This window comes from Lissotriton vulgaris, chromosome 6 (assembly GCF_964263255.1).
Source record: "Lissotriton vulgaris chromosome 6, aLisVul1.2, whole genome shotgun sequence".
NCBI lineage: Eukaryota > Metazoa > Chordata > Amphibia > Caudata > Salamandridae > Lissotriton > Lissotriton vulgaris.
Genome location: NC_141694.1, coordinates 1,361,425,907 through 1,361,450,763, shown reverse-complemented (window position 1 = coordinate 1,361,450,763; position 24,857 = coordinate 1,361,425,907). Strand labels below are relative to the sequence as shown.

Genomic DNA, 24,857 nt, shown 5'->3' with positions numbered 1-24,857 from the left:
GGTGGGCGTCCAGTAGTTCTGCTGGGAGCGGTTTGGTGCGAGGGAGAGGGAGCGGTATCATATGAGGATTGTATTCAGCCCAGGTAGATAGCCCATTGACTAGAAATCAACACTCCCCTTAAACCCCTAAATTCAGTATTTAGGTGGCTCCCAGACACCAAGAACTCAGATTTGTCTACCTGGGAACAGAAGGAGGACAAAGATGAGCCAACAACGCAAGAACTGTGGACCATCACCGAAATTGGCGCCAAACCTTTCCTGGCTGCTGTTTTTCCGACAGTTGCAAGAAACAACTCATCCTGCTGCTGAACAGCATCCCCAAGCTCTTGGAGGACTGTCTAGTACTTCCCCAATCAAGCAACTTTTCCATTAAGGTGGAGGAGCCATCTCCCTGCATCTGCAGACCCTGACCACGTCTGCCACGTAAACCAACGGTGCCTTTGTGCGCCAGAGACCCTCAAGAGTCGTGCCCCTCTTTTGGGTTCTTCCTGATTAGTCCCCACTCCCCACTTCCAGCCTTTCTCCTCGTAGGTACTTCTCCATTAACTTTACTGCTTAGTGCTCAAGGCTACCAACGTGACCAGCACCTCTGCAGCGGACACACCCAGGCAGATGAAACCATATGTTCTGTTATGTTACAGGTTTTATAGAGCACACAGCTGCCCCAGCAAAGGGGCGTCCCAGCGCTAACTATAGCAGTAGTGGGGAGCTATTGAGAGGAACAGAGCCTATTGTATAGGAAAAAGAGGAGTTTTAATGGCTTTGCAAAATACCATGTAGTCGGTGTGCAACCAGAGGAAGTTCCAGAGTTTTGCCGCTCGGACGCGGAAAGAGGGTCCTCCTGCACTCTCCCTCCTCCCCCCGAGGGACAATCTCCAGATGCTGGCCCATGGAACGTAGCTGGTGAGTAGGTGGGTAGGATGAGAACAGGTTTGCCAGGATATCTGGTGAAGAAAGATTCATAATTTTATGGGCAATGCAGAGGCCTTGAACTTCATGCGTTTCTCCACCTGCAGCCAGTGTAGTTTGCGGATGGCGTTGGTCGTAGAGCAAGTTCTTGGAAGGCCAGATAGGGTTCTGGCAGCCGCATTTTGAACCCTCTGCAAACGTAGGATATTAGCCTTATTAGCCCCCAGGTAAAGTGAACTTGCATAGTCCAGCCTGGATAAGATGGAGGTCTGGCTGATTTTTGCCGGACTGCTGGATAAAAAAAACATCAGAGGTTTGAGCCCCCGCAGGAGTCTAAAGCAGGTCACCACTACTTTTTTGGTCTGGGCCTGGAAGCTAAGGGCCGAATTGACCCATACACCCAGGTTTTTGACCACCTGTTGAGGGACGGGAGCACAGCCCAAAGTCAGAGGACACCAGCTCTCACTTTACAGCTCAGTGTCTCTCCCTACTAACTGAATCTCAGTTTTGCTAGCATTTAGCTGGAGGCGGTTGGCCGTCATCCACTCTTGCGTGGCATCCTCAGAGAGTGTTGCTATCAGCTGGGTATCATCCGCATATGATACCACCGTTAGTCCTCTACTCCTGGCAACCGCTGCTAGATGTTGGACATATAGATTTAATAGAGTGGGGCTCAACACTGAGCCATGTGGCATCCCTTGTTTGATATTTGATATTGTGTATCAGGGAGGTAAAAGGAGGGGCTGACACCTGGAAGGTTCTCTCAGAGAGAAAATAGGCGAACCAGCCCGGGGCCGGACCCTCAATTCCAACCTCTTCCAGAGATTGCAGCAGAATCTGATGCGATACTGTGTCAAACGCGGTGCTTGTACGGTCTTGTACGTTGGCCCCTAAGCCCCTTAAGTCCAGGGAAAGATCCCTGAAAACTGTTTGCAAGTATTTCAATGCAGTGTATGTTTCTCCCATATGATAACATTGCTGCGTTCGAGGCTCATGCCTCTTTAGGCTAACCTTTATAGGATCTTGCACGCCTTGTTACCCAGCTCATACATTTTGTATTGGGACATGGTCCAAGACAGTTTTTATTTTTTGACAATAGATTTTATTGAGATTTTACATCCAACGGGGCGTACCCCCCACAAGCAATGTTCATACAAAGCACGGATTATAGGTACACAAGTTGCTTATAAGTGGAGCATTTGAGGATCAATACAACATTCCGACCAACAACCCCTGCCTCCCGCCACCCCCTCCCTTGCACCGCACTTCCCACTTGGAACATTATACAGGTGTTTAAACATACAGGCATATCTCCGCGCCGGTCAATCCACAAATTAGATTGGAAAGTCATGAAATGGTGAGTCTGTCTATAAGGTCCTGATTTGTTGACGTTGGAAAGATATAAAGGTTAGTGCCCGGTAGTTTGCCCTTGCAGTCCAGATCTTCCTGTGCTTCTGTGGGCAACCCCGAGCCTGAAACACCGCCACCTCGGCAGACATACATTTATCTAATGCGGATTTCCAGGCCGCCGCCCCCGGGGGAGGAGAGGACTTCCGCTGTTGAGCTATGTTGTGCTTGGCCAATGTAAGTCCTAAAAATAGTAAATGTCTTTTTTATATGTTCCCCCAATATCATCTGTACTGTGGAGAAGACTTAGTCGAGGATCTGCTGGGAGGTCCCAACCCAGCACTCGCCCCAGGCAGGACAGTACTCACGACCAAAAATGTTGTAGCGCCGTACAGCTCCAGACCATGTGCAAAAAGGATCCGTCATCCGACTGGCATCTGAGGCAGGAGGGGGATGGAATAGCCCCCATCTTCCAGAGACGGAGGCGGGTGTAATGCACCTGATGAAGATATTTAAACTGGATCAGTCGATATCTAGAGGACACAGCTGAACCCCTGGGGCTGGCAATGGCTTCAGTGCAGTCTTCGTCTGAGAGGGTCGGTACATCTGCCTCCCACTCTGCCCTCGTCTGGTGCAGGTTTGAATTGGTATGTGTGGTCAGTGTCTGATAGAGTTGGCAGATTTTATGTATTCCCAGATCACCCATCAACAGTCTACCCTCCAGTGGGTGAAATTCTGGTAGCGTCGTAAGGTTTTTAATCAGGAGTGACAGAGCGTGGCGAAGCTGGATGTATTCATGGAATTGAGACTTGTGTAGGTCAAACTCCTCCTGCAGCCTTTGAAAGGATTTAAGTGTGGGTCCATGCATCACATCACCCAGCGTTGAGATCCCTATAGTGTCCCAACGACGGAATCCAGACAAAGCTGAGACTGGTCGGAGGCACATGCCCCACCAGAGGGGTGTCTCGCAAGTCAACATACCCCACCAACCAATGGACCTAGAGACGCATCTCCATATCTGGATCACCATGCGACTGGCCGGGGGGAGGGCTTCCAGGTTAGTTACTTTCTCTTCCAGGGGATACTCATCAATAGTCATAAGCACTGAATTATCTCCGCCCATAAGCGGGAACCCGGAACATATAGCCTAATACATATGTATGTGTAAAATATATAAAAAGAGTACATAGTACTAAAAAATTATACACATATACATGTATAAACTAATAATATGCAGCCCTAACCATATCCAATAGGCTAATAAAGCCATAATTACAGGTCTTCTGCAGAATGAAAATAACTCATAACATATAATGCACGAAAAGGACTTGAACCTTGCATTCCACAGAAAACAACCTTTTATTTTCATCAAAGAGCAGGTAATAAAAGGCAATTACCCTAAACAGGCTGCATAAATAAATAACATCCCTGTACAGAAAAGGAGACTGGCACCTCGCCTTTAAGGCCTCAGAGAATCTGAACACTTTGCCTTTAAGGCCTCCAGGAGAACCCTGCTCCCATCATGCCCCACAGGTGACAGTTAAGCCAGTTCTTTTTTCCGGCTCTTTCTGAGAGGAACCTGGAACTTGAGCTCGACTGATTTTGATTGTTTTCAGTCAGAATTTGGTTATTTCTTACTTTTTTCTGACTAATTGATAGCTATTTTTTAGTCAGTTATGCCACCTTTATTTTACAACTGTCCTTGCTGTGGAAAGAAGATGTCCAAAACAGACCCTCATTCTGTTTGTGTGGTTTGTTTGCCTTCCTCGCATGACATGGAAAAATTTTACCACTGCCTTAAACTTTCCAGAAGGACTCTGAAGGAAAGAGAGAAGATATGACTTTTGGGGCTTATGGAGAGGGAGAAACGTCATGAAAAGGGCCCAGGAAGTGAGATTTCATCTGGAAAGCCCTCTTCTCCCAAACAATTTCGGAGATCTTCTCCTGATGGTAGGAGTAAGAAAAGGTGTCATAATGTACCGTCAACGTCGAGAGCGAGTGAAAAAGTAAGGTCGACGTCGAAGTCTAGATCGCCGTCAGCTTTGTCGATGTCAAGGCCAGTGGAAAGAGGTAAATCTGCGTCGAAGACATCACCTTTAAGAAGCAAGTCGAAAACGATGTATGAAGCAAGATCGCCTTCAAAGAGCTTATCGACATCGAGGCATTTGGCGTCGAGTGCAGTAAAATCTACTCCGAAGGTGAGAAGTAGATTGACGTCGAGAGTTGGGAGTAGATCAACGTCGAGACCTGAGAAGAGGAGGAGATCAAGATCGCCGTCGAGGCATGAGTCGACGTCGAGACATGCTTCGGGCTTGAGGCATGAAAAATCTCGGTTGACGTCAAAGAGGTTACCAACGTCTAGGAAGTCGGCCTCGAGGTCTCCGCCACCTGCTCCAAGGTCGGCGTCGAGACACTCTAGATCAACCTCTCGGACCCGTCACAGGTCTTTGTCGAGGTCACAACCAACGTCGAGGGCACCTACTGACCAACCATGGTCTACGTCGAAGGATCCGACGTCGAGGGCTTCTTCTAACAGATCTCCACCTGTCAGAGCCTCTCCTCATCAAGCATCGTCTATGGTGGCTCATTCTGGTTCGACGTCGAGGGACAGGCAATTGGTTCCTGTGGAAGAAGCAAGTAGACCGACGTCTAGATCTCCACAGTCTATATGGAGTTTTTCGTCGTCTTCAATGGGGATACAGTTTGTTCAAATAACACTAGAGGGCTCTCCGGTGCGCAAGTCACCTCCTGTTGGCATGTCCCCTAGATGGCTGGAAAGCATCCGTCGTTGGAAAATGCAGCCCAGAACTGGTGAAAGGCCTCTTACCCTGGAATGTCAAGGCCATCTGCTAGTAGGTCTCCAAGACGTTCTAGATCTCCAGTGAAACAACGTTCATGCTCAAGGGATCGCAGTAAATCTCATCGGTCTCCTACGCTAAGGCGAAGACAGAGGTCTCCTACCATGACCACATCAACGAGGTCATCTTACAGAGACTATTCTCCCACGATTTCCTCGACGCCACCTTCCAGGGTATCGCCCATTGATGATCTAGGGGCTTTCCGTGAGGTGTTGTGTCGGGGGGCCAACAAGTTTAATATAACTATGTCGGTACCTCCAGTTACTTCCTCTGTTATATTTGAGACATTACATCATAAGTCTTCAGCAAGACCTCTTCTACCTTTAGTGCCAGGATTAATAGAACCGGCAATGAAGACTTTCTTAACACCTGCTACAGTGGGTTCGGGGCCCTCGAGAATTGCAAAGAAATATAACGCTCCAGATCATGATCCATTATTCCTACCTACTGACCCACCAGCGGATTCACTCATAGTTGCCACTGCCAGGAAGGCACATTCTGCTGAGTCCATTTCATCTGCTCCACCAGAAAAGGACAGCAAGAACATGGACTCCTTGGGACGGAGAATGTGTAATACGGCTGGTTCTGTAATGAGGGTGGCGCGTGCGGCTGCTCTGCTGGCTCGCTACAACCGTCTTTTATGGGATTCCTTGACGAAATTTGTTGAGAAATTGCCCAAGGAAGATCAGAAAGATTTCTTGGAAATAGTGCAAGAAGGAGGTTTGGTGGCCAACCAGATTATTAGTACTGCTGCGGACTCTGCGGATTTAGTAGCTTATGGTTATGCCCATGGCATGTGTTCCAGACGGTCAGCCTGGCTCCGCCTCACAGGCCTTAGGCCCGATGCCCAAAGGAAAATTATTAATTTGCCTTTCAATGGAACAACGTTGTTTGGGTCTCATGAAGACAATGAGATGGCTAAAATGAAGACTGAACTAGATACTCTAAAGGCCGTTGGCTTAGAGAAAAAGGAGTTTTGTTGTCGTTTTCGTCCCTACGACAAGAGGTCTTTTCAACAGCGTGGGCAAACATCGAACTGTTCTTCGCAAAACCAGGGCCAAGCTCAACAGAGGTCGCAGTTTCAACAACGTAGGCCTGGATGTGGCAGAGGTGGTAACAGACAGCAGTCTACAGTTTCAAAATAGCCTCAGAAACAATGAGACGGAACTTCCTCCAAGGGCGTTGTCCACTCCGGTAGGAGGAAGCATTGCATTATATCTGGACGAGTGGAGGCAATTAACGAAAGACAGGTGGGTCATCAACATCGTTCAGAACGGATATCTACCTCAAATTCAAAAAACCTCCACCTTCCAGAAGTCCAAAAGGTATTTGTCATCAAAACCACAGTCTACTACAAACGGAAGTGAAAACCCTATTAAACAAAAAAGCCATAGAGAGAGTTCCACTTCCACAGAGAAATCAAGGGTTATACTCTCGCTTCTTCCTTGTGCGAAAGAAAGGTCCCAGAGCAGAGTACAGACCTATACTGGATTTGAGATAGTTGAACAGATTCATTTGAAGAGAGAAATTTCGAATGTGAGCACTTCATCAAATCTTCCCTCAACTTCACCAAGGGAACTGGATGTGCTCCATCGATCTAAAGGATGCATACTTTCATGTTCCAATTTCAAAGAGACATCGCAAGTTTCTAAGATTTCGAGTGTCTGTTCATCATTACCAACCTACAGTGCTTCCGTTCGGGCTCAAGTCAGCTCCTCGAACATTCTCTAAGTGTATGGTAGGGATAGCCGCTTTTCTTCGGAAGCAGAGGATTTTTATTTACCCTTACTTTGACGACTGGCTCCTGAAAAGTTCGTCCCCATCTCTGCTGGAGGATCATCTCGCAAGATGTCTTCAACTCCTGCACAAGTTGGGACTTCAGGTCAATTTCAAGAAGTCCATACTAAACCCAACTCAAAAGATTCACTATCTGGGTTTCTTTCTGGACACAGAAAAAGTAAACGTGTGTCCTTCGGCGGAGAGGTGGTTATCAATTCGAACAAAATGTCAGTCTCTTCTTCATACAAGTTTCCCGACAGTTCGTCAAGTGTCCTCTCCACTGGGGTCAATGGCGTCGTGCATCTTTATTGTACCAAACGCAAGGTTGCACATGCATCCACTGCAGCAATGTTTAGAAGATCAATGGATGCAGATGTTGGGGTGCTGGGAGGATCAGATAATCCTTCATCAGGCAGCCAAGGATTCCATCCGATGGTGGATGAAGAGGTCGTACATAATGATCCTCCAACTCAGTCTTTGATCACAGATGCCTCTCTCCAGGGTTGGGGTGCTCATATGGGCCCTCTGCAAGTACAAGGTCTATGGTCAGAATCCGAGAGGGGCTACCACATCAATCTGCTAGAACTAAGAGCGGTACGTCTAGCTCTCAAGTCCCTGTTTTCCATCATTCAGGTTTTGATCCCTTCTGATTCATACAGACAATACAACAACAATGTATTATTTAAACAAACAGGGGGGTACCCGGTCAAGGACTCTCTCCATGGAGGCTCAGACCATATGGCACTGGTTACTGGCAAGGGACTTGTCGGTAGTGGCTGTTCATCTGCCGGGCTTCCTCAATTCTCAGGCGAATTTCCTCAGCAGGGACTTTGTCGAGGCTCACGATTGGGTTCTCAACGACAAAGTCGCAGACAATATTTTTCAGGCATGAGGAACTCCAGACATCGACCTGTTTGCAGATGCGGGAAATGCAAAATATCCTGTCTTCGCATCCAGGTTTCCCCAGGAGGGATCTCAAGGGAATGCCCTTTTGTCAGAACTTATTGTACCCTTTTCCTCTGATCCCATTATTACCAGCAGTGATCAACAAGATGTACAGAACCAACTCCAGGATGATTCTCTTTGCCCCGGAGTGGCCTCGCCTATGGTGGTTTCCAGACCTTCTTCAGTTGTCGGAAGTGCCACACAGGAGATTGCCTAGTCGCCCAGATCTTCTGACCAAGCAGGCGGGGAGAGTGTTCCACCCCAACTTGTCCTCCCTACGGTTGGCAGCATGGCTCCTGAAGTCCTCCAGTATGGTCACTTGCAATTAAATCCAGACTGTATGCATATCCTTAAAGAGGCAAAACGTCCTTCTACGAGGAAGTCATATGCTTTCAAATGGAAACGCTTCTTCCTGTGGTGTGTGGACAATGGACATGATCCCATCCAAGGTCATGAGCAGGTGATTTTGCCTTATTTGCTGAATTTGGTGAAGGCTGGCCTTCAGTTTAACTCTATTAAAGTTCATCTTGCAGCGATCACCGCCTATAGAAAGACACCTAACCAGACTTCTTTCTTTAGGATGCCGGTGGTGAAAAACTTTCTGAAAGGCCCAAGAAAAGTGTACCCTCCAGTCAGATCTCCTTCTCCTCCTTGGGAACTTAATATTGTGTTAACTAAGTTAATGGGAACTCCTTTTGAGCCTATTCACAGAGCTTCCTTACAACATTTAACTTGGAAGGTTGCATTCCTGGTAGCCATTACTTCTGCTCGCAGAGTGAGCGAGATCCAGGCGCTTTGTTGTAAGGAACCTTTCACTGTGTTTCATGCTAATGGAGTAGTTCTCAGAACACATCCTGCTTTTTTGCCCAAGGTAGTGTCGGACTTTCACATTAACCAGACTATAACTTTACCGACTTTTTTCCAAATCCTGCGAATCCTCCGAAAAGATCTCTACATTCTTTAGATCTTAAGAGTGTTCTCAAGTTTTATTTGTACAGAACAAAGGCATTGAGAAGGTCAGACCGTTTGTTTGTTAACTTTGGTCCTATTAACACGGGGTCTGCAGCGTCCAAAAGATCCATATCTAGGTGGATTGTTTCTGGCATTGTTTTAGCCTATCAATTAGCCAACAGATCTTTGTCAGGAAGGCCTATGGCTCATTCTACGAGGGGAAAGGCTTCTACCACAGCTCTCCTAAGGAATGTTCCTATGGCGGAGATTTGTAAAGCAGCTGGCGTTCAGTCCATACTTTTACTCGCCATTACTGTCTTGATTCAGACACACAGGCAGATGCTCAGGTTGGGCAAACCTCATTAAGAAACGTGTTTGCTAATACTAGCTACAATGTATGTGTCAGTGATTTAATCTCTATTTTCTGTTCGCCCGTTTGGAAGTGAGTATGAGCTTGCTACTCAGTTCAGAGCTTATGACTATTGATGAGTATCCCCTGGAAGAGAAGGATTAGTTCCTTACCTGTAATCCTAGTTCTCTTCCAGGGATATACTCATCAAAGTCATAAGCACTCTCCCGCCTCCCCGGGCGAGCAGTAGCATTGTTTTTGATATGTTATTATTGCATTCTGTATACAGGTTCCTGCAGGTTTTTCCTATACCGTACAAAAGAACTGACCTAACTGTCACCTGTGGGGCATGATGGGAGCAGGGTTCTCCTGGAGGCCATAAAGGCAAAGTTTTCAGATTCTCTGAGGCCTTAAAGGCGAGGTGTCAGTCTCCTTTTATGTACAGGGATGTTATTTATTTATGCAGCCTGTTTAGGCTAATTGCCTTTTATTACCTGCTCTTTGATGAAAATAAAAGGTTGTTTTCTGTGGAATGCATCTAAGGTTCAGGTCGTTTTCTTGCATTATATGTTATGAGTTATTTTCATTCTGCAGAAGATGTATTTATTTTTATTTATTTTACAGATTTGTAGAGCGCATGGCTGCCCATAGGCGTCCGAGCGCTGACAGACAAAAACCTAGTGAGAGATGTTTTTATGGGAACAGCCATGTTTTGAGTGCTCTACGAAATGAAAAAAGGTTAGGTTGGGCTCTGAGGTTAGGGGGGAGCGAGTTCCAAAGTTTGGCAGCGTTGAGGGAGAACAATTCTTGCTTTATTAGCCTATTGGATATGGTTAGGGCTGCATATTATTAGTTTATACATGTATATATTTTTTTAGTACTATGTGCTCTATTTATTTATTTTACACATATATATGTATTAGGCTTTATGTTCCGGGTTCCCGCTTATGGGCGGAGATAATTCAATGCTTATGACTTTCATGAGTATACCCCTGGAAGAGAACTAGGATTACAGGTAAGTAACTAATCCATAGAAACAAAACCTGTTGCACACTAAAATTTTGAGTTTAAAGCAAAAAACAGATGTCTCAATGGACATAAAGTTAATTTGTTATAGGCGAAGGATTGGATCATCAGTGTTTCAGATTTTCTTTTATTGTTCTCAGAGAGCCAGCCGACACGTGTTTCGTCGCAAGAAAAAACACACTTTTCTGCGACTCATCAGGGCTGTAGGTTAGAGAATTATAACTACAGGTCGCGGTGCCGGTGATAATTCCGACCCTGCTCCGCTCAGGACCGGGTTGACAGTATCTGTGGGGTAATGGTTCGTTGTTTCAATTAAGGTATTCTCAAATTGGTAGTGGAGAATCTCTACTCAGTAGTAATGCTGAGTTTTATGAAGCCTCTGGGTTTAGGAGACTGTTCAGAATCCTCATATTCTAGGATGGAGGTGGTGTAGCAATTTTCGTGAGGTAAAAGAAGAATCCCCGTAATGCGGGGAGTTGTTCGGCGGAGTTGCTGTTCTGTTTTGCGTTCTGGTTCCGGGTGCGGTCTCCGTGCGAGTGTTAGAATCAATCAATCTCTCCCTTTCCTTTCCTTTCCTTTCCTTTCCTTTCCTTTTTTCCTTTCCCCCCCCATATCTTGCTTTCTATAAATTTTTCTCTCCCGCCAACCACACTGATCTAGGCCTCTTCCAGCAGATAGTGGGGCATGCTGTGACATCCTTTCCCACACCTGGTCTGTGTGGTCTAACACTAGAGTCTCCTTTTGATAAATGACCTTCCTCATGGAGGGGTAGAGCAGTGTGTATTTTATCTTCCTTGCATACTTCTTTTGCTTCTCCTGCTCATAGGATTTCGTGTGCTCCTACACTTGTTTAGTTTAGTCTGGAAAGGTTATGCCTTTGTGGGACCTATACTGCACCTAGGCTACATTTCTTACTGCCCAGAAGATGAATCCCTGTGTTTGTAATTGAGGAAGGATGTGATTATGAGCCAGGTCTCCGCAGGGAGGTTTCTGAATGAGTGTTTGTTCCATGGGCTTACTCCATCAGGAAACAGGGTGAAATGTGGCTAGCAGATACAAATTCACGTATCTAAGTTTCCCAGAACTACTGTGGGTGTGTGTGCCCTTCACATTCAACTGAAGCCCACGGATCGAAGGCCTTATCACTGGAGGCCATTTCCCCTGCAGAATATTTTCACTTCTGGATTGTCTGGTGATGTTCCCTGACCCTATCCTTCAGACCTGTGATATGGCCCTCTGCCTCTGCTACATGGTCTATGATTTTGCAGAGATTCTGCTGGAGGACCACCACCGTACCAATTTTTGTTTTGAGAGCCTTCCATGGGGATTGAATAGCTTGAAGGAAGATCTTTGTACTTGAATGAGCACCATATCCAAAATCTTGGTGCCCTAAGTCATCCACTCTACCGGCATACTGTGAGCCCCCAGTCTGAGAGAGGGCCTTGGCAAATTTGTCCATCTCCCCTTGGTTTGGTTACAAGCTGTGATCACTTCCTCCAAGTCACTTTTTCAGGTCACCTGTTGTCGTGATTTCTTAAGGGTCTTCAACATCTGTTTTCCCCAGTACCAATTATCGTTCCCCAATTGGACCTCCATCTGGTCCTAACATTCCTTATGTGAGCACCCTTCAAGTCACTGCAAAATTGCCTATATTAAACTTCAGAATTGCTTTTTTGGTGCCCTTAAGGTCAGCCAGAAGGGACAGTGATCCAGGGAGCTCCAGGTGGACGATCAGCCCTTTGTTGGATATATTAGGGTGGGGTATTGGCAGGAATAAGAAAAACTAGGTCGGGAAGAAATAGATCATCTTGCTATGAATTGTGCTTTGGATAAAAATCTGCTACCCATTGGCTAAGAAGCAACCCCCTGAGGGCTTGTGCACTCATTCCACCAGAGTCAAAGTTGCGACCGCTGTGTTATCTCGCAGAGTGCCCGTCCTGGAAATCTATCAGGCAGCAACATGGGCATCTTTACACAACTTCCCGAAGCACTTCTACCTAGACGGTGATGTCTGTTGTATCGAGCACTTTACCTGTTAGGTCCGGCAGGACTTTATCGTCTTATCTATTGGCAGAACCACCTCTGGCGAGGTATTACTTCGGTATCTGTTCTAAGAGAAGGAATCTGTGTCTAGAAGTCTATCAGATGAGCAAGTTACTTACCTTCTGTAAAATCTTATCTGGTAGAGACCTCATCTAGCTGCAGATCCCTTATCTAGCTGCAGATCCCTTACAGACCGTCCCAGCCTCCCCGCTCCGCGAACAGATTTCTGCATTGGGTCATCTTGAAGACTATAGTGATGCACATCAGTTCATCAGCATTCTTTGTGACTCCACGCTTCTGACTTGGAAATGTAATGAAACGAAACATATGTCGGTGCTCTGGGGTAACTACATGGAGCCGAACGATGTCACCTACTGGCGCACAGGGGTACTGCTAAAAATGTTTCTGATCCAATCTGACCCTGGAGGTAATTCCGAGGTAAGGAATCTGCGTCTAGATTGTCTCTCCCATATAAGGTGTTAACAAAGGTACGTAATTTGTTGTACAAGTACTATTATTCTTTGAAGGTATAGTACTGATGGGATGCATATTTTATTTTTTCATGTACTTCCTGTTGTTATTTAGTGCTTGACTTCGCTTTGCGTGTGGTGTTTCCAAAAGAAGGAATTTTGATTATTCAGTTCAACTGCACTTGTTTGGGTGAACACCAGTGTTGAGCAACAGTATCCACATAGGATATGGTCTAGTTACCAGTGACTTCGCTAGGGTCTGTAGGAAAGGCTTCACACCAGTTCCACAACTTCAGTCAGATCTGACTGCTTCTCTTCCTGTAGCAAATTCTCCAGCTTCCTTCTTGCTCCCAAGGCAACATGCTCCCCACTGCTGTCAAGGCTGGGTAACATCTGTCTCTGCTTAGCTCACTTCGCTTGCCTGCAGATGTGTGCTGAGTAGTATTTCATGCAGTACTCGAGACATTTAGATGTCTCTAGGTATTGGTTTAAAACATGTTGTAGTATAGTAGTGTGCATTAGAAAGTGATTAAAGGTAAGCTATGTTACAACTTTTTTTTTTTACGTGCATAGTTTTTAGTGTGGCTTGTTTAAATAGTGGGATAGTAATGCCAGATTCTTAGATTTTGAGTGAAAGTGTATGTTAGCTTGGTGTTCGTTGTATGTGCGCTCCACAGTATCATCCAAACGTTCGATTTTATAAGAGATGTATCTTAGTTAATAGAGGCATTGATTGAGCATTTCCTCCTTTCTAAATCATGTTGCCCAAAAAATGGACCAGCAACATAAAATATATGAACGACTGCTAAAGTCTTCTCTCGAAATGTGAACCGTTACTTAGAAAGAGGGGCACTTTGGATGTATGCTCAAGCTCTTTCAATACTGAACTGTTTTCCATTCAGTGTACACTAAAATCCATCCATCTTACTAAAAGCAAATACTGTCCCCTCAATGTGAAATGCCTGACATTTTGTTCTTTTTGCAGGCAATGCCTCTGTTGCTTCAAGGAGTACAAGCACTTGGAGATCTTTAATCAAGTTATATGTGCACTTATTAACTTGGTGATTGCTCAGGTTCAAACTTTGCGGGATCAGCTTTGTAAAAATTGCACTAGTCAAACAAAGGCTTCACGCCAAAACAAGAATAATGAAGATGGAGAGGCACTGAATGTTGAAAAGGACTGTCTCGAGGATGATGAGAGCATTGAAAGTCACAAATTTGTTGAGAAAAAATTATCTATAACAAGAAATTGTAACCCAACAGAAGAGGATTCTGCAAAGAGCACTGACCTTTTTAATTCATGGAGCACTGATGAGAAAGAAAAACTGTTGCTATGTGTGGCGAAAATCTTTCAGATTCAATTTCCTTTGTACACTGCATACAAGCATAATACTCATCCTACCATAGAGGTATTGTTATTTCGTTATTACTTTTGCTTATTGGGTATGTGTGTTGAGTGGTTTGAAGTTCCTGCGTGAGAAATTGTATCTAAAGAGTAATGTCATACCATAGGTCTTTATTCATAAAAGCTGTTTGAATGTATATGCTTCACAATCCCTAGCAGAGTTTAGAGCATTTGCATTTCGGAATAAAAAATACATTTAATTGATCGCAGCCTGTATGAAGTTTACAGTAAATGATACAAGATGTTTAAATGGGTCATTGGAAAGTGTGTGTTTTTAGAAGACTAATATTACCTTGTTCATGCCATGCAGTGGCCTTTTGTTTTAGGACATTAATAAATCGCTGCATATAGGGGCTTGCTCCAGATTTAATAAAAAAAATCAAAAAAATCTATGGGCTGTTCTGAACATAAATATCACAAAATTCTTCCTGCTTATCATGTAATCTATTATATTCTTTGGTAACATGCTGCACTCCTGAAACTATCTAACTTCTCTTCTTTGAGAAATCCTAAAAAATAAACAAAGTAGAATAGTAAATAGACATGTTTGGGCAAGTGCCTTCCTTGAAAACAATGGAGAAAATAAGGGAAAAAAGTAAATTAGTTGACCAAAAATAAAGTAGCACCGTTCACATAACATTTTATTATGCTTTGAAAACCTTGTGTGATTTCTTTCTTTATAAAAAAGTATCTTTAGATTTAAGTACTTTCCATGTTACATCTAGACATCATTTCAGTTGTATGAACCTTTACTATTTAAGATTTAGTGGGTCTTAAGTTTGTATCAAGGCGGTGCAAACTCAGCCTTCTTTCTGAAACTTATAAAATAAATTCCATTGTCTTGAGTAGTAACTAACATTGGAGCTTCTAAAACAGTTTGATCTGCAACATAAGTTATACTTTGCTCATTTAAAAAAATATACGCAATAAAGTCTAATTTCTCTTATCTGAGAGAAACCTTCCCATCAAGATAAAACATCAGTTCCATTTTACTATTAAATAGTATGTTAGAATTGAAAATATTTTAACTCTTTAGGCCTCAAATGTTCAATATTTAAATTGCCGTGTAAGAAAGTGCCCAAGTCTTCTTTTTTTTTTCTTCTCCATTTCATGTAAAGATTTCTTTTGCCACTTAGCGGTGCATTAATGCTATCACTCTGTCTCCATTTACCATTCTTTTTCTTGGGATTCTCTCTGCTAGTCATACATAGGAGAATGCCATCATACTTGCAGGATTCCCCGAACACGTGTTTTTTTTTTTTTTTAGAAGAAACATGCTTATTATAAAAAAAAACTTGGCTTTAACAATAAGAAAGAATGAGTGACGTCTACAGCCTTCGCATGATCTCCCAAACACAACTGATTTGCAAAACAAAAATGTGATGGCTAGCAATGCCTTAGTCCCTTATTTAAGGCCTAACAACAGCCTACAGGGGTTTCTTTAGATATTAGAGGAGACTCCTCCCCAACGTGTGTTGTGAATCGATATAATAAAAAACATGAGCAACATCCAGCTAACCTAATTGAGCCTACACTACATTCGGCTGAAAACATCACTGTATTGGCCCTTTATAAAAACCTACATCTAAAGGCAAAATGTATCTTGAATTGACGGAGAACTAACTATGCTAATGTACACTTGTTTTAACGAATTCTGAGATTGCCATCCTTCCCATCATCCAGTGCAGTCAGTGAAGCAGTTTGTTTTTCGGTCTTACTAGAGGAGGATCATCCCTGAACACTGAGGCTTTTTCAGCTTCTCTTATACATCTTCTATTGTTTAGTGTCATGTTCCATCCTTTTAACCTTTTTCCTGAGGTCTTTTTCACCTCCTACTTTTCTCTAGAGTCAACACTCTGGATTCTTTAAGTGTCCTTTGTGTGGAGGAAATATTACTGGAATGCTGAACACAAAGGGGCCTATTATGATGGCGATCCACCCGCCATCTGTACCGGAATTACCTTGTGCCATATTAGTTTGGCGGGGGTGCCGTGGCGGTCAGAAAGCCCGTCTGCTGCTTTTCCGCCTGCAGGCAATCGTTACGATTGGCTGCCGTGCGCATCTGGGGCACAATATGGTGGCGGTGCCGAGCAGGCAGAAATTGCATTTGGGGCCCGTTACGAGCCCCCGGGGGTTAGTAGGAAGCACTGCCATACACAAGGTGGCAGGCACCGCGCGGTGCTGGTCACGTTGTGTATGGCAATGCAGAACATGCCTCTTTAACACTGCAGCGGGTGCTGTTTACAGCACCGCCCGCCGCAATGTTAAAGGCAAGAATGCGCCCTTCAGTGTGGCTGGCGCATCCTAATTGACCTCGTGGGACCGACTCACCTCTGGCGGTTGGTCCCATTTTTCTTTACGGTCCACCCGCCATTGTAATGGGATCCAAAGTGTCTTTTGTATTCCAGATTCTCACTCCATAACGAGGTGGAAAATGTTCCTATAGATATCATTTTAACAAATAATATACATGGCATGGTCAATTGATACTTGTCTGGACAATTCACTTATAGCTTGGACACCAGATACCAGTCGCTTAATGATGGTCTGTCAGCTGTTTTTTTTTTTGGTGCTCTTGCCCTGGTTTATCAGGGGAGGTGTTTTAAACATCTATCTGACTTTGCTCAGGAGTGTGACTGGTACTGATATTGGGTTCTTCTTATCTAGTCACTTCCTCAGTAGCTTCAAGTCTGCTACTAAGTCAGAACTTGGAATTCCTTAATATTATTGAGAGAGAGAGAGAACTCTGTTTAATTAGACCATAGTCTTTAAACTCCAAGATCTTGTAAATACATAAAATTATACAATACCAATCAGTAACAAGAAAAAACACATTAACATTTAAAATCACATATTTACTTTCCGACAGCTTTGCTTAGTACATCTGTAATAAAACTATATAAAATATTATTAGCTTAATGCAGCTTTGAAGTCTGTGATGGATTAGTGATGTACAGTTCGAGCACACTCTAGTATGCTCTATTATTGAAAGGGTGGACATGTGGAATTTCTCTCAAAGAGCACAATTTGACCATGTGAGCTGAGACTTTTTTTTAGAAATAAAGATGTTTGGCAGATTTCTCGAAATATGCATCCGAGAATTACATGGTGTTATCTGGGAGTTTGTCTCCATTTGAGTTAGTTAGAATGGACACATTTTGGAGCCTGTGTAGTGTTATTATTTTTTAGGTGGGGGGGAAGGGGCAATGGGGGGTTCATTGCACTCTACTCGCACATAGCAGATAAATATTCATTTCACAAGACAGCAGCCTCTCAGGTGTATTTTATTCCACAAAAGCCATCCAATGTCCCCAATCCAAATGAAACCAGTCTGTCAGTTTATGAAACTACAGGATAGATCAACTACACATGATCAAATGCAGTTTACCAAAAATCTGCCAACACATCCCCCATTTCAAAGTCAACCTTTTGTGAATGCCATATCTACAGTGAAACACCAACAGTTCTCAAAATCCTGGAAATTTGCTTGAGTGAATGAAGTGCCCAGTAAATGACCAGTTGTTCCCCACAGTAGGCAGCTTCTGCCAAAGATCATGAAATTAAAAAATATTGAGATGTAGAGGCTTCTTTTTGTATTACAGGCAGGTCACTTAGAAATTTGCTAATATGAATTTCACTTAATTCAAACTTTTCAGTCGTCTTGTTCCTGTAAAAGAGCCCGGAGTATGATTCCACCATTCTAGTAGATATTCTTTTTCTAGAATCACACATTAACGCATTTGTTTCAGAAACCATCTTGAAGGGACAAAACAGACAACCAGCTGTTTATTGCATAATTGAGTGCTTCTCCATGGGATTTGTAAGAAAATGTATAAATGATAGAATGTCGTCACCTTTGTGCTGAATCATATAACGCTTTATCAAAAGACATTTCTTTTCATAAAATAGTTTTCAAAAGTCCAATGAGTGTTTTATATTGTTTGTATTTGTTAAAGCTAATATTAAGAACCTGGCTTAAAACAGTTCTAGGTCTGTTTAACCCTTCACTCTTAACCTGCCCTTTAAAAAAACATTAAAACCCAGCAATCTTATAGTATGACACACACTTTAAGCCAGGCTGCCCAAGACTCGTGCCGTGCACTGCAGGGATAGCCCACAGAGCATTTTTTCGTTCTGTGGAGCAAAGGGTTCCTGAACCCTGCTCTTTTCACTTTTCCTTTATTCTATCATTTTAGGAAGCCTTTTGTCCGATTAAATTTGTAGCTTTATACAATCGCCTGGATGCACTAGAACGATCTCCAGGTACACCAGCCTACCATAATAGGAATTTGGTTCATCCTTCTAAGCATATCTGCTATTAGGGTGTTAAAAGTGAGAGATCGACTCAGCACAGAAAAACTCAAAGTAACATGAACATTCCCTGGTACAGTTAAGGTGTCGAGATGATTTGATTCCAGAAATGGTTTGGGAGAAGGGTATTATTACTAGAATGCATTGATAGGTTGAACCAGAATTATTTCATTGTAATCCTGGTGTATGATATTTGCAAGGAAAGTTCTGCATGCCTTAGTCAGTTTATAACAGTTTGGTGCTATGGAAATAGTCAACATCTTTATTATGAAACAAAGCATATGCGAATAACTTAAAGTAGAAGTGTTCCATGTTATTTTTGGTAACTCCAGTTGAAGGTGGAAGGCGCAGTGAGAAAATGAGAAGTTGGAAAACCAAACATCCAGCATATTTTGAGGACATTTAAATAAAAAGACTTTGATAGGTAGAGAACATTCTTCTGAAAAGGTATAGTGGTTGTATCTGAATGAGGAAAAAGAGTGAAATTGGCTTCCTGGGAATTGTAATTTTTTCATATTTTTTCATTTTCTAGTATAGTATAATAAAATCTGCATAAGCATAAATGTGAGAGCAAGTACGAGATTAAATACTCTGCTATTTGCAAAAACACTTGGGTATGTACTTTGTGAAGTACATGTACAAATTGTTGATTCAGAATATGTAAACAACTAGAGCTTGAAACTAGAACTAGATGGTTGGCAAGAAGCACAAGTGATCTAAAGGCCCTAATCTTATTTGAAGTAACCTAAATTGTTTCTATGGAAAGGGATCTATTCAGAAAATGTAGAGTTTGGGTAGAAAGGAATATGCTTTCAATCTGGACTGGTGGGGGTAGGCTCATAGGCATGAATGGGAGGCAATTCCTCTATAGAGATTCTTTAATTGCGATTCCTTAAAAATCGCAATTAAAGAATCGCTATTGACTATTTTGATGCATGTGCACCAAAAGGTTTTAATAAGTGAATTTGCAATCTCTCAGCAGATTTCCACGTGGGCAAATTGTAAATTCCTGAAATTTGAAACGTGCATGAATACAAGATCATAAACCTGCAGGGGGGTTTTGCGACTTTTTTTTTAAAATAATGGAGTCCCTAATTTATTCCTGGAATGGTTCTTTAAAATATTGCCATGTGTTGAACACATTTTCTTAAATGATACCCCACAGAAATGGAATTTAAAGTTGCACAAAAGTTTAGCAAAACATTTCTTTTTGTGTTGTACATTTTTTGGGTGCACAATTTATTTATAAAGGACTGCCCAATCTTGCTTCCATACTTTGTTTTTTTTGCATATAATAAGAAAGCATTCTGTGTTAGAAATTTTGCTCATAGGTGTAGAATTTTTTTTGTTTGTACCACTGTCAGAAATGCACGCTGAGATTACAACTCTCTGCTTTTCTTTAGAGCGATCACCCTAACAGTAAAGGTTTTGCATTCATGAATCCTATATACAGTTTTGTACAGCTCCTTAAGTTGTGCCTTAGTGGCAGACAATAGAAAAGTTCCTAAGAAGGTTTCAGTTCGATGAAGGACACTGAGGCGAAGAGTACGCCTTGTTTTCTCCTGCAATCCTAACCGTTAATACAGCAACAAAGGACTATTATTCCAAAAAGTACTTGGGGGGGGGGGGGGGGGGGGAGAAAGGAACAGCCTCATATCTATTCATGTGGCAGTCCTCCTCTAAAGATATCACCGCTTCTTGTGTCTTCTCTTTTTTCCTGCAACATCTCAATCTGGATTTCAGTTCAGTCTTGTTTAGTATTTTTATTTGCTGCAGTTAAGTGACACAAGTTACTTATTAGGTCCTATCTGATTCAATTTCCATTCATTTAATTCATAGTCAATAGGGCTCTTACTCATTTCTTTAGTTTGAGCATCTTTTCTGTTCTTTAAAGAAACATTTAATACATTGGGTGAGCATCTGATTGGTGCAGAACTTGATGATGGGATAATCCTGCTCTCAGGGTCCTTAATAGAATTTACATTTGCCTTCATGTTAGATAGGAAATTGTACATTCTATGTCCTGTCTGGAGGCGATCAATCTACTAGTTTAAAGCTTACTAACCTCCAACGTGGCCATACCCACCACAATTGTACAAGTGGTATTAGCTGACTAGGTGTCCATGTCTAGGGTGTCCTCCAATTGTGCTCCCTAGGAAAAGGCTTATGGTGCCATCTCACCCATCGCACTATGTGCATCAAATCTATTGCCATGAATTCCTCCTCCTTGCATCACCCAGGGAACCCATCTAGCTTAGGTGGAGAGACCACCTTATGTGGTTTTCATTTTGGAATGAATAACTGTCTTTCGCACAGTGGAGCAGATATCTTCAGTCATATTTTTGAATGCTTTGACACATCTTACCCTTCAGTTTTGGGGTGTCTGGATTGGATATAACCCTGGAGTTAGATTTAGTTCCTCTTAAAATCTGGAAAGTGACCCCCAACTGGGGTAAAAATTCTGCCTGAAATATTTAATGCTGTCTCATCTGAAATCGTTTTTCAGGACACAAGACCTAACAGTCTGAGATCGTTTTTCAGGGCACAAGACATAATAACATGGTCAATTTACCTGAAAGTTCCTTGCTGGACGGATACATTTTATGTTGCCAGGATGAAAATAAATCAACAACTTTGTAAAAGTCGGGGGTGTGGCCGACTGGCGAACATGGCAGCCGCCTTTTAGAGGAGCTCCGGACCCGGGCTCAAAGATCCTGAAAATTCACTCACACGTGCCGCGCAGAGGGGTCTTCTGCGGTGTGTCCTGGTGGCCTACAAAGTCCGGACCCAGTGCACCGGTGGAGAGGGGTAGACGTGCACACAGACGCGAGCTCGCTGCTCTGCCCGGCCGATGCGCCTGACTGTTGGCTGAGCGCGGAGGGGCTCTTGTGTGCGCCCCTTGCCGGTTGGGAGATGCTGTTCCGGCGGAATTGACTCCTGTGATCTGCTCCGGGCCAGGACAGTGAGTGCGACCGCGCCCCTGGGGCAGGCCCTGGTAGTGGATTCACGCGAGGCCTCTGGGCAACGGGCGGCCTACGGCACTCGCCCCATAGAACGCCTCAGAGAATAGCAGGGCTCAAATGTGAGAGCTCAATAGGCGGAGGGGCACTGAGGGCCGTCACCGCCGAGAACAGTGGAATGCAAGACGAGGCAGAAGAACGGGCGGCTCCAACACCCGCTGTTCTACACCATTGCTCTCATCGGCAGGCTTGATATAAAAAGGTGGGCATTCAGACCGTGCGAAGAGCCGGTTAAAAGTGATATTCGAAGGCACAACACACGTTTTTTTGTCTGAGATCAAGGCTGAGGAACATTTAAAAGACATTGTGGGAAGAAAAAGATTAAACTAAGTTCACATCAACTATCCCAGTATGGGTCCTAATTGTCGCTCTTTTTTATAGTTATTATACACTATACACTCCTTTTTTTTTTTCTTCTTTTTTTTCTCTCTCTAAAATTGGGGATCAGGCTGGCAAAAAAACACCCAAAAAAATGCCGCTGACCAATTGATAAATTGATGTGTGGTCGGGCGACTGGAGCTCACACGTGCTCACCATCATTCAGGATCTTCCTGCCTGCCTGTTTTTTGGGGGGGGGGGGGGGGGAGGAGTTGGCGGTCTGGAATACATACAGTGGTAGGAAAAGTGTTGCTTTGGCTTAAATGTTTGGTTGGTTACTTTTGGAAAGGATATAGGAAATTTCGTATGAATAAAAAGAGATAGAAATAACAAGGGGTTTGGGTGGGGAGCCTTGAGCGGGGCGGTGGGACCATGGGGGGATGACGGGGAGGGGATGGGTGGGGAGGTTGGGAAGGGATTGGTGGGGAGGTTGGGAGGAGGTGGGGGGTTCCCCACGGAAAGACCTAATCAATTTTTATACTGCTGAGTTGTATTGACGATTTGTATTGACAAACACACAGGGTTAATGCATTTAAAAGCTCATAACAAATATGCTAAATAAACTTAGAATTGTTTCGCTAAACATCTCCGGCCTTAATGATCCTGTGAAAAGGCAAAAAGTTGCTCAAGTCTTGCGAACAATGGGGGTGGACATTGTCTGCCTTCAGGAGACACATATCGAAGGAGCCCAGAAATCCTTGTTGAACACTTTGGGCTACAAAGTTATTGGGACAACCTCGCAAGGGGCCAGGGTCAAGGGAGTCGGGATTTTAGTTTCGAAAAGACTACCTTTAGTAGTTAACCAGGTAAAAACCGACTCTAGGGCGGTGGGTGATAGCAGGATTCTCTCTTCGCTCTCTTCCCTCTCGCTTTGTTTTTACAATCTGCTCTGTTTATGGAAGCAATCTTGATGATCCAGGGGTAATTAATGGACTAAATGAGGAGCTAGTACACTGGTCACTACCCATAATTTTATGTGGCGATTTAAATCTAAATTTCCCTGTTACTTGGAAGTCTGATGAGTCCTGGAACTACAGGGGTAGGAAACCTAAAGTTTTCTAGGCTGTGTTAAATTTGATAAGAACCCATGGCCAAAAAAGACGTGTGGGCACATCTGAAATCTAACCAGGACGTTTTTACTTTTTTCTCAGCTCCTCATTTGTCATTTGCTTTGCGTGATTACTTTCTAGTATTCTCTACCTTGGTTCATGATTGCGCTATTGATACCGCTCCCCGACTCCTCTCAGATCACAAACCACTTATCATCAATTTAGATGGATTGGTAAATAGCGAGGCAAGCTCCAACTGGACCTTTGAAAAAGCCCTCCTATACAATAATAACTACCGGGAACACATGAAAGTCTGGATCCACGAGTTTTTAGATATAAATACTGGGTCCTCTTCGGTCATGGTCGTGTGGGATACATTAAAACGGGCATAAGGGGGGAGACGCTCCGATTTTCCATCAGAAGGAACAAAAAAGAGAAAGTACAGATTGATCTTTAACATAAACAAATTATAGAAACCGAGAGACAACCAATACAGGCTGTCCAGTTGGGAACAAGAATTGAAGAAGCGCAGACTAAGGTTGCGGTTGCTAAGGCAGAGATGGGGACTGTACTGGCAGAAAGAACTGCTGCAAAATTGGCCTCGTCCCGAGAAAGGCTTTATGAATGCAGCAAACTTATTGGCCATCAATTGGCTATATCCACCGGACAACAGCCAATGTAATCTCTTCAATTCAAACTAATTCTGAAGGGATAACTAATGATCCTACAAGACTAGAGGAGGCTTTTAGAGAATTTTATGAGAAATTATACACTAAAGAAATTACAAGGCCTATAAAGCATAGAGAAATGGAGATTAATAATTATTTAGACGCAATACCGGTAGCTGCACTCAATAGAGAGAGCCGCGATCAAATGGAAATCTCTCCAGCTTAGGAGGAAATCTCAACTGCTTTAGCAAGCCTCCCTGATGGCAAAGCTGCTGGAGAGGATTGTATTACAGTAGAATTCTATAAAATCTTTTCGCAGCAAACAAACGACCTTTTCACAAATGTAGTTACCTCCATTTTTAATGGATCTTCTCCACCTCGTTCTTGGTCTTCGGCAAAAATCGTAATATTCCTTAAAAAAGATAAACCTTCTCTGGAAATGTCTTCATATAGACCAATGACTCTTAACAACACCAACTCTAAAATATTTTCAAAAATTGTCACGTCCAGATTATCTACAAATATTGAGCCCCTTGTTTCCAACTGGCAGGATGGATTTATTCCATAAAAGGGCACCACGGAACATATCAGTCGGACCATTACCCTATTTGATGCCGCCAAGGGAACAGGAGATACGATTGCATTAATACTCTTGGATGCTGAAAAAGCGTTTTATCGGGTCTCCTGGCAATACTTATGGGGGGGGGGGTCATGCAGCGGATTGGTTTCGGCCCCAGGATTCTGTTGGCATTGCAGGCTTTATATCAGGACCCTACTGCCAGAATTTCAATCAACGGACACCTGACAGAGCAGATCGGGATAACACGTGGAACGAGACAAGGCTGCCTTTGCTCTCCGCTGCTACTTGCTTTGTACATCGATCCTTTGATTTAAAAAATGTAACTTAATCCTGAAATAGTAGCAGTGAATAGGTTTTGCACTGTTACGAAGATCATGGCCTATGCTGATGATCTTGCTTTAATAACTCCAGAACCTTAAAGGGCCATTAAGGCTATGGAACAAGAGGCCCAAGAATTTGGGAAGATATCCGGTTATGCCCTCAATAAAACAAAAACTCAGATGGTCTTAAACGAGAATATAAATTGGGAAAACGACGATAGAGTAACTCAGAAGGCCAAATACCTAGGGGTCAATATAGTTTCCAACTTGGATTTAATTGTTAAAGAAAATTTGACCCCGCTAGCAGTTGATATGAAAAAGTCACTTAAAAGAATTAACAATTTACACTTGACAATAGTAGGGGAGATGCAATGTTTTAAAGATGACCTTTTTGCCCAAATTAGTATATTTTTTTAGGACAATTCCGTTGGAATTTAACACAATGCTGC

The 24,857-nt window shown here is 43.3% G+C and overlaps 1 protein-coding gene across 2 annotated transcripts in view; it reads left to right on the top strand.

Moving 5' to 3' along the window:
* USP34 (ubiquitin specific peptidase 34) overlaps positions 1-24,857 on the top strand; it is a 2,709,276-nt gene that overhangs the window by 96,650 nt on the left and 2,587,769 nt on the right. For both annotated transcript variants that reach the window (XM_086927486.1, XM_086927485.1), the window contains exon 3: positions 13,663-14,086. In XM_086927486.1, coding sequence (XP_086783612.1) covers positions 13,663-14,086 — 424 coding nt within the window. The remainder of the gene's footprint in view (positions 1-13,662; positions 14,087-24,857) is intronic.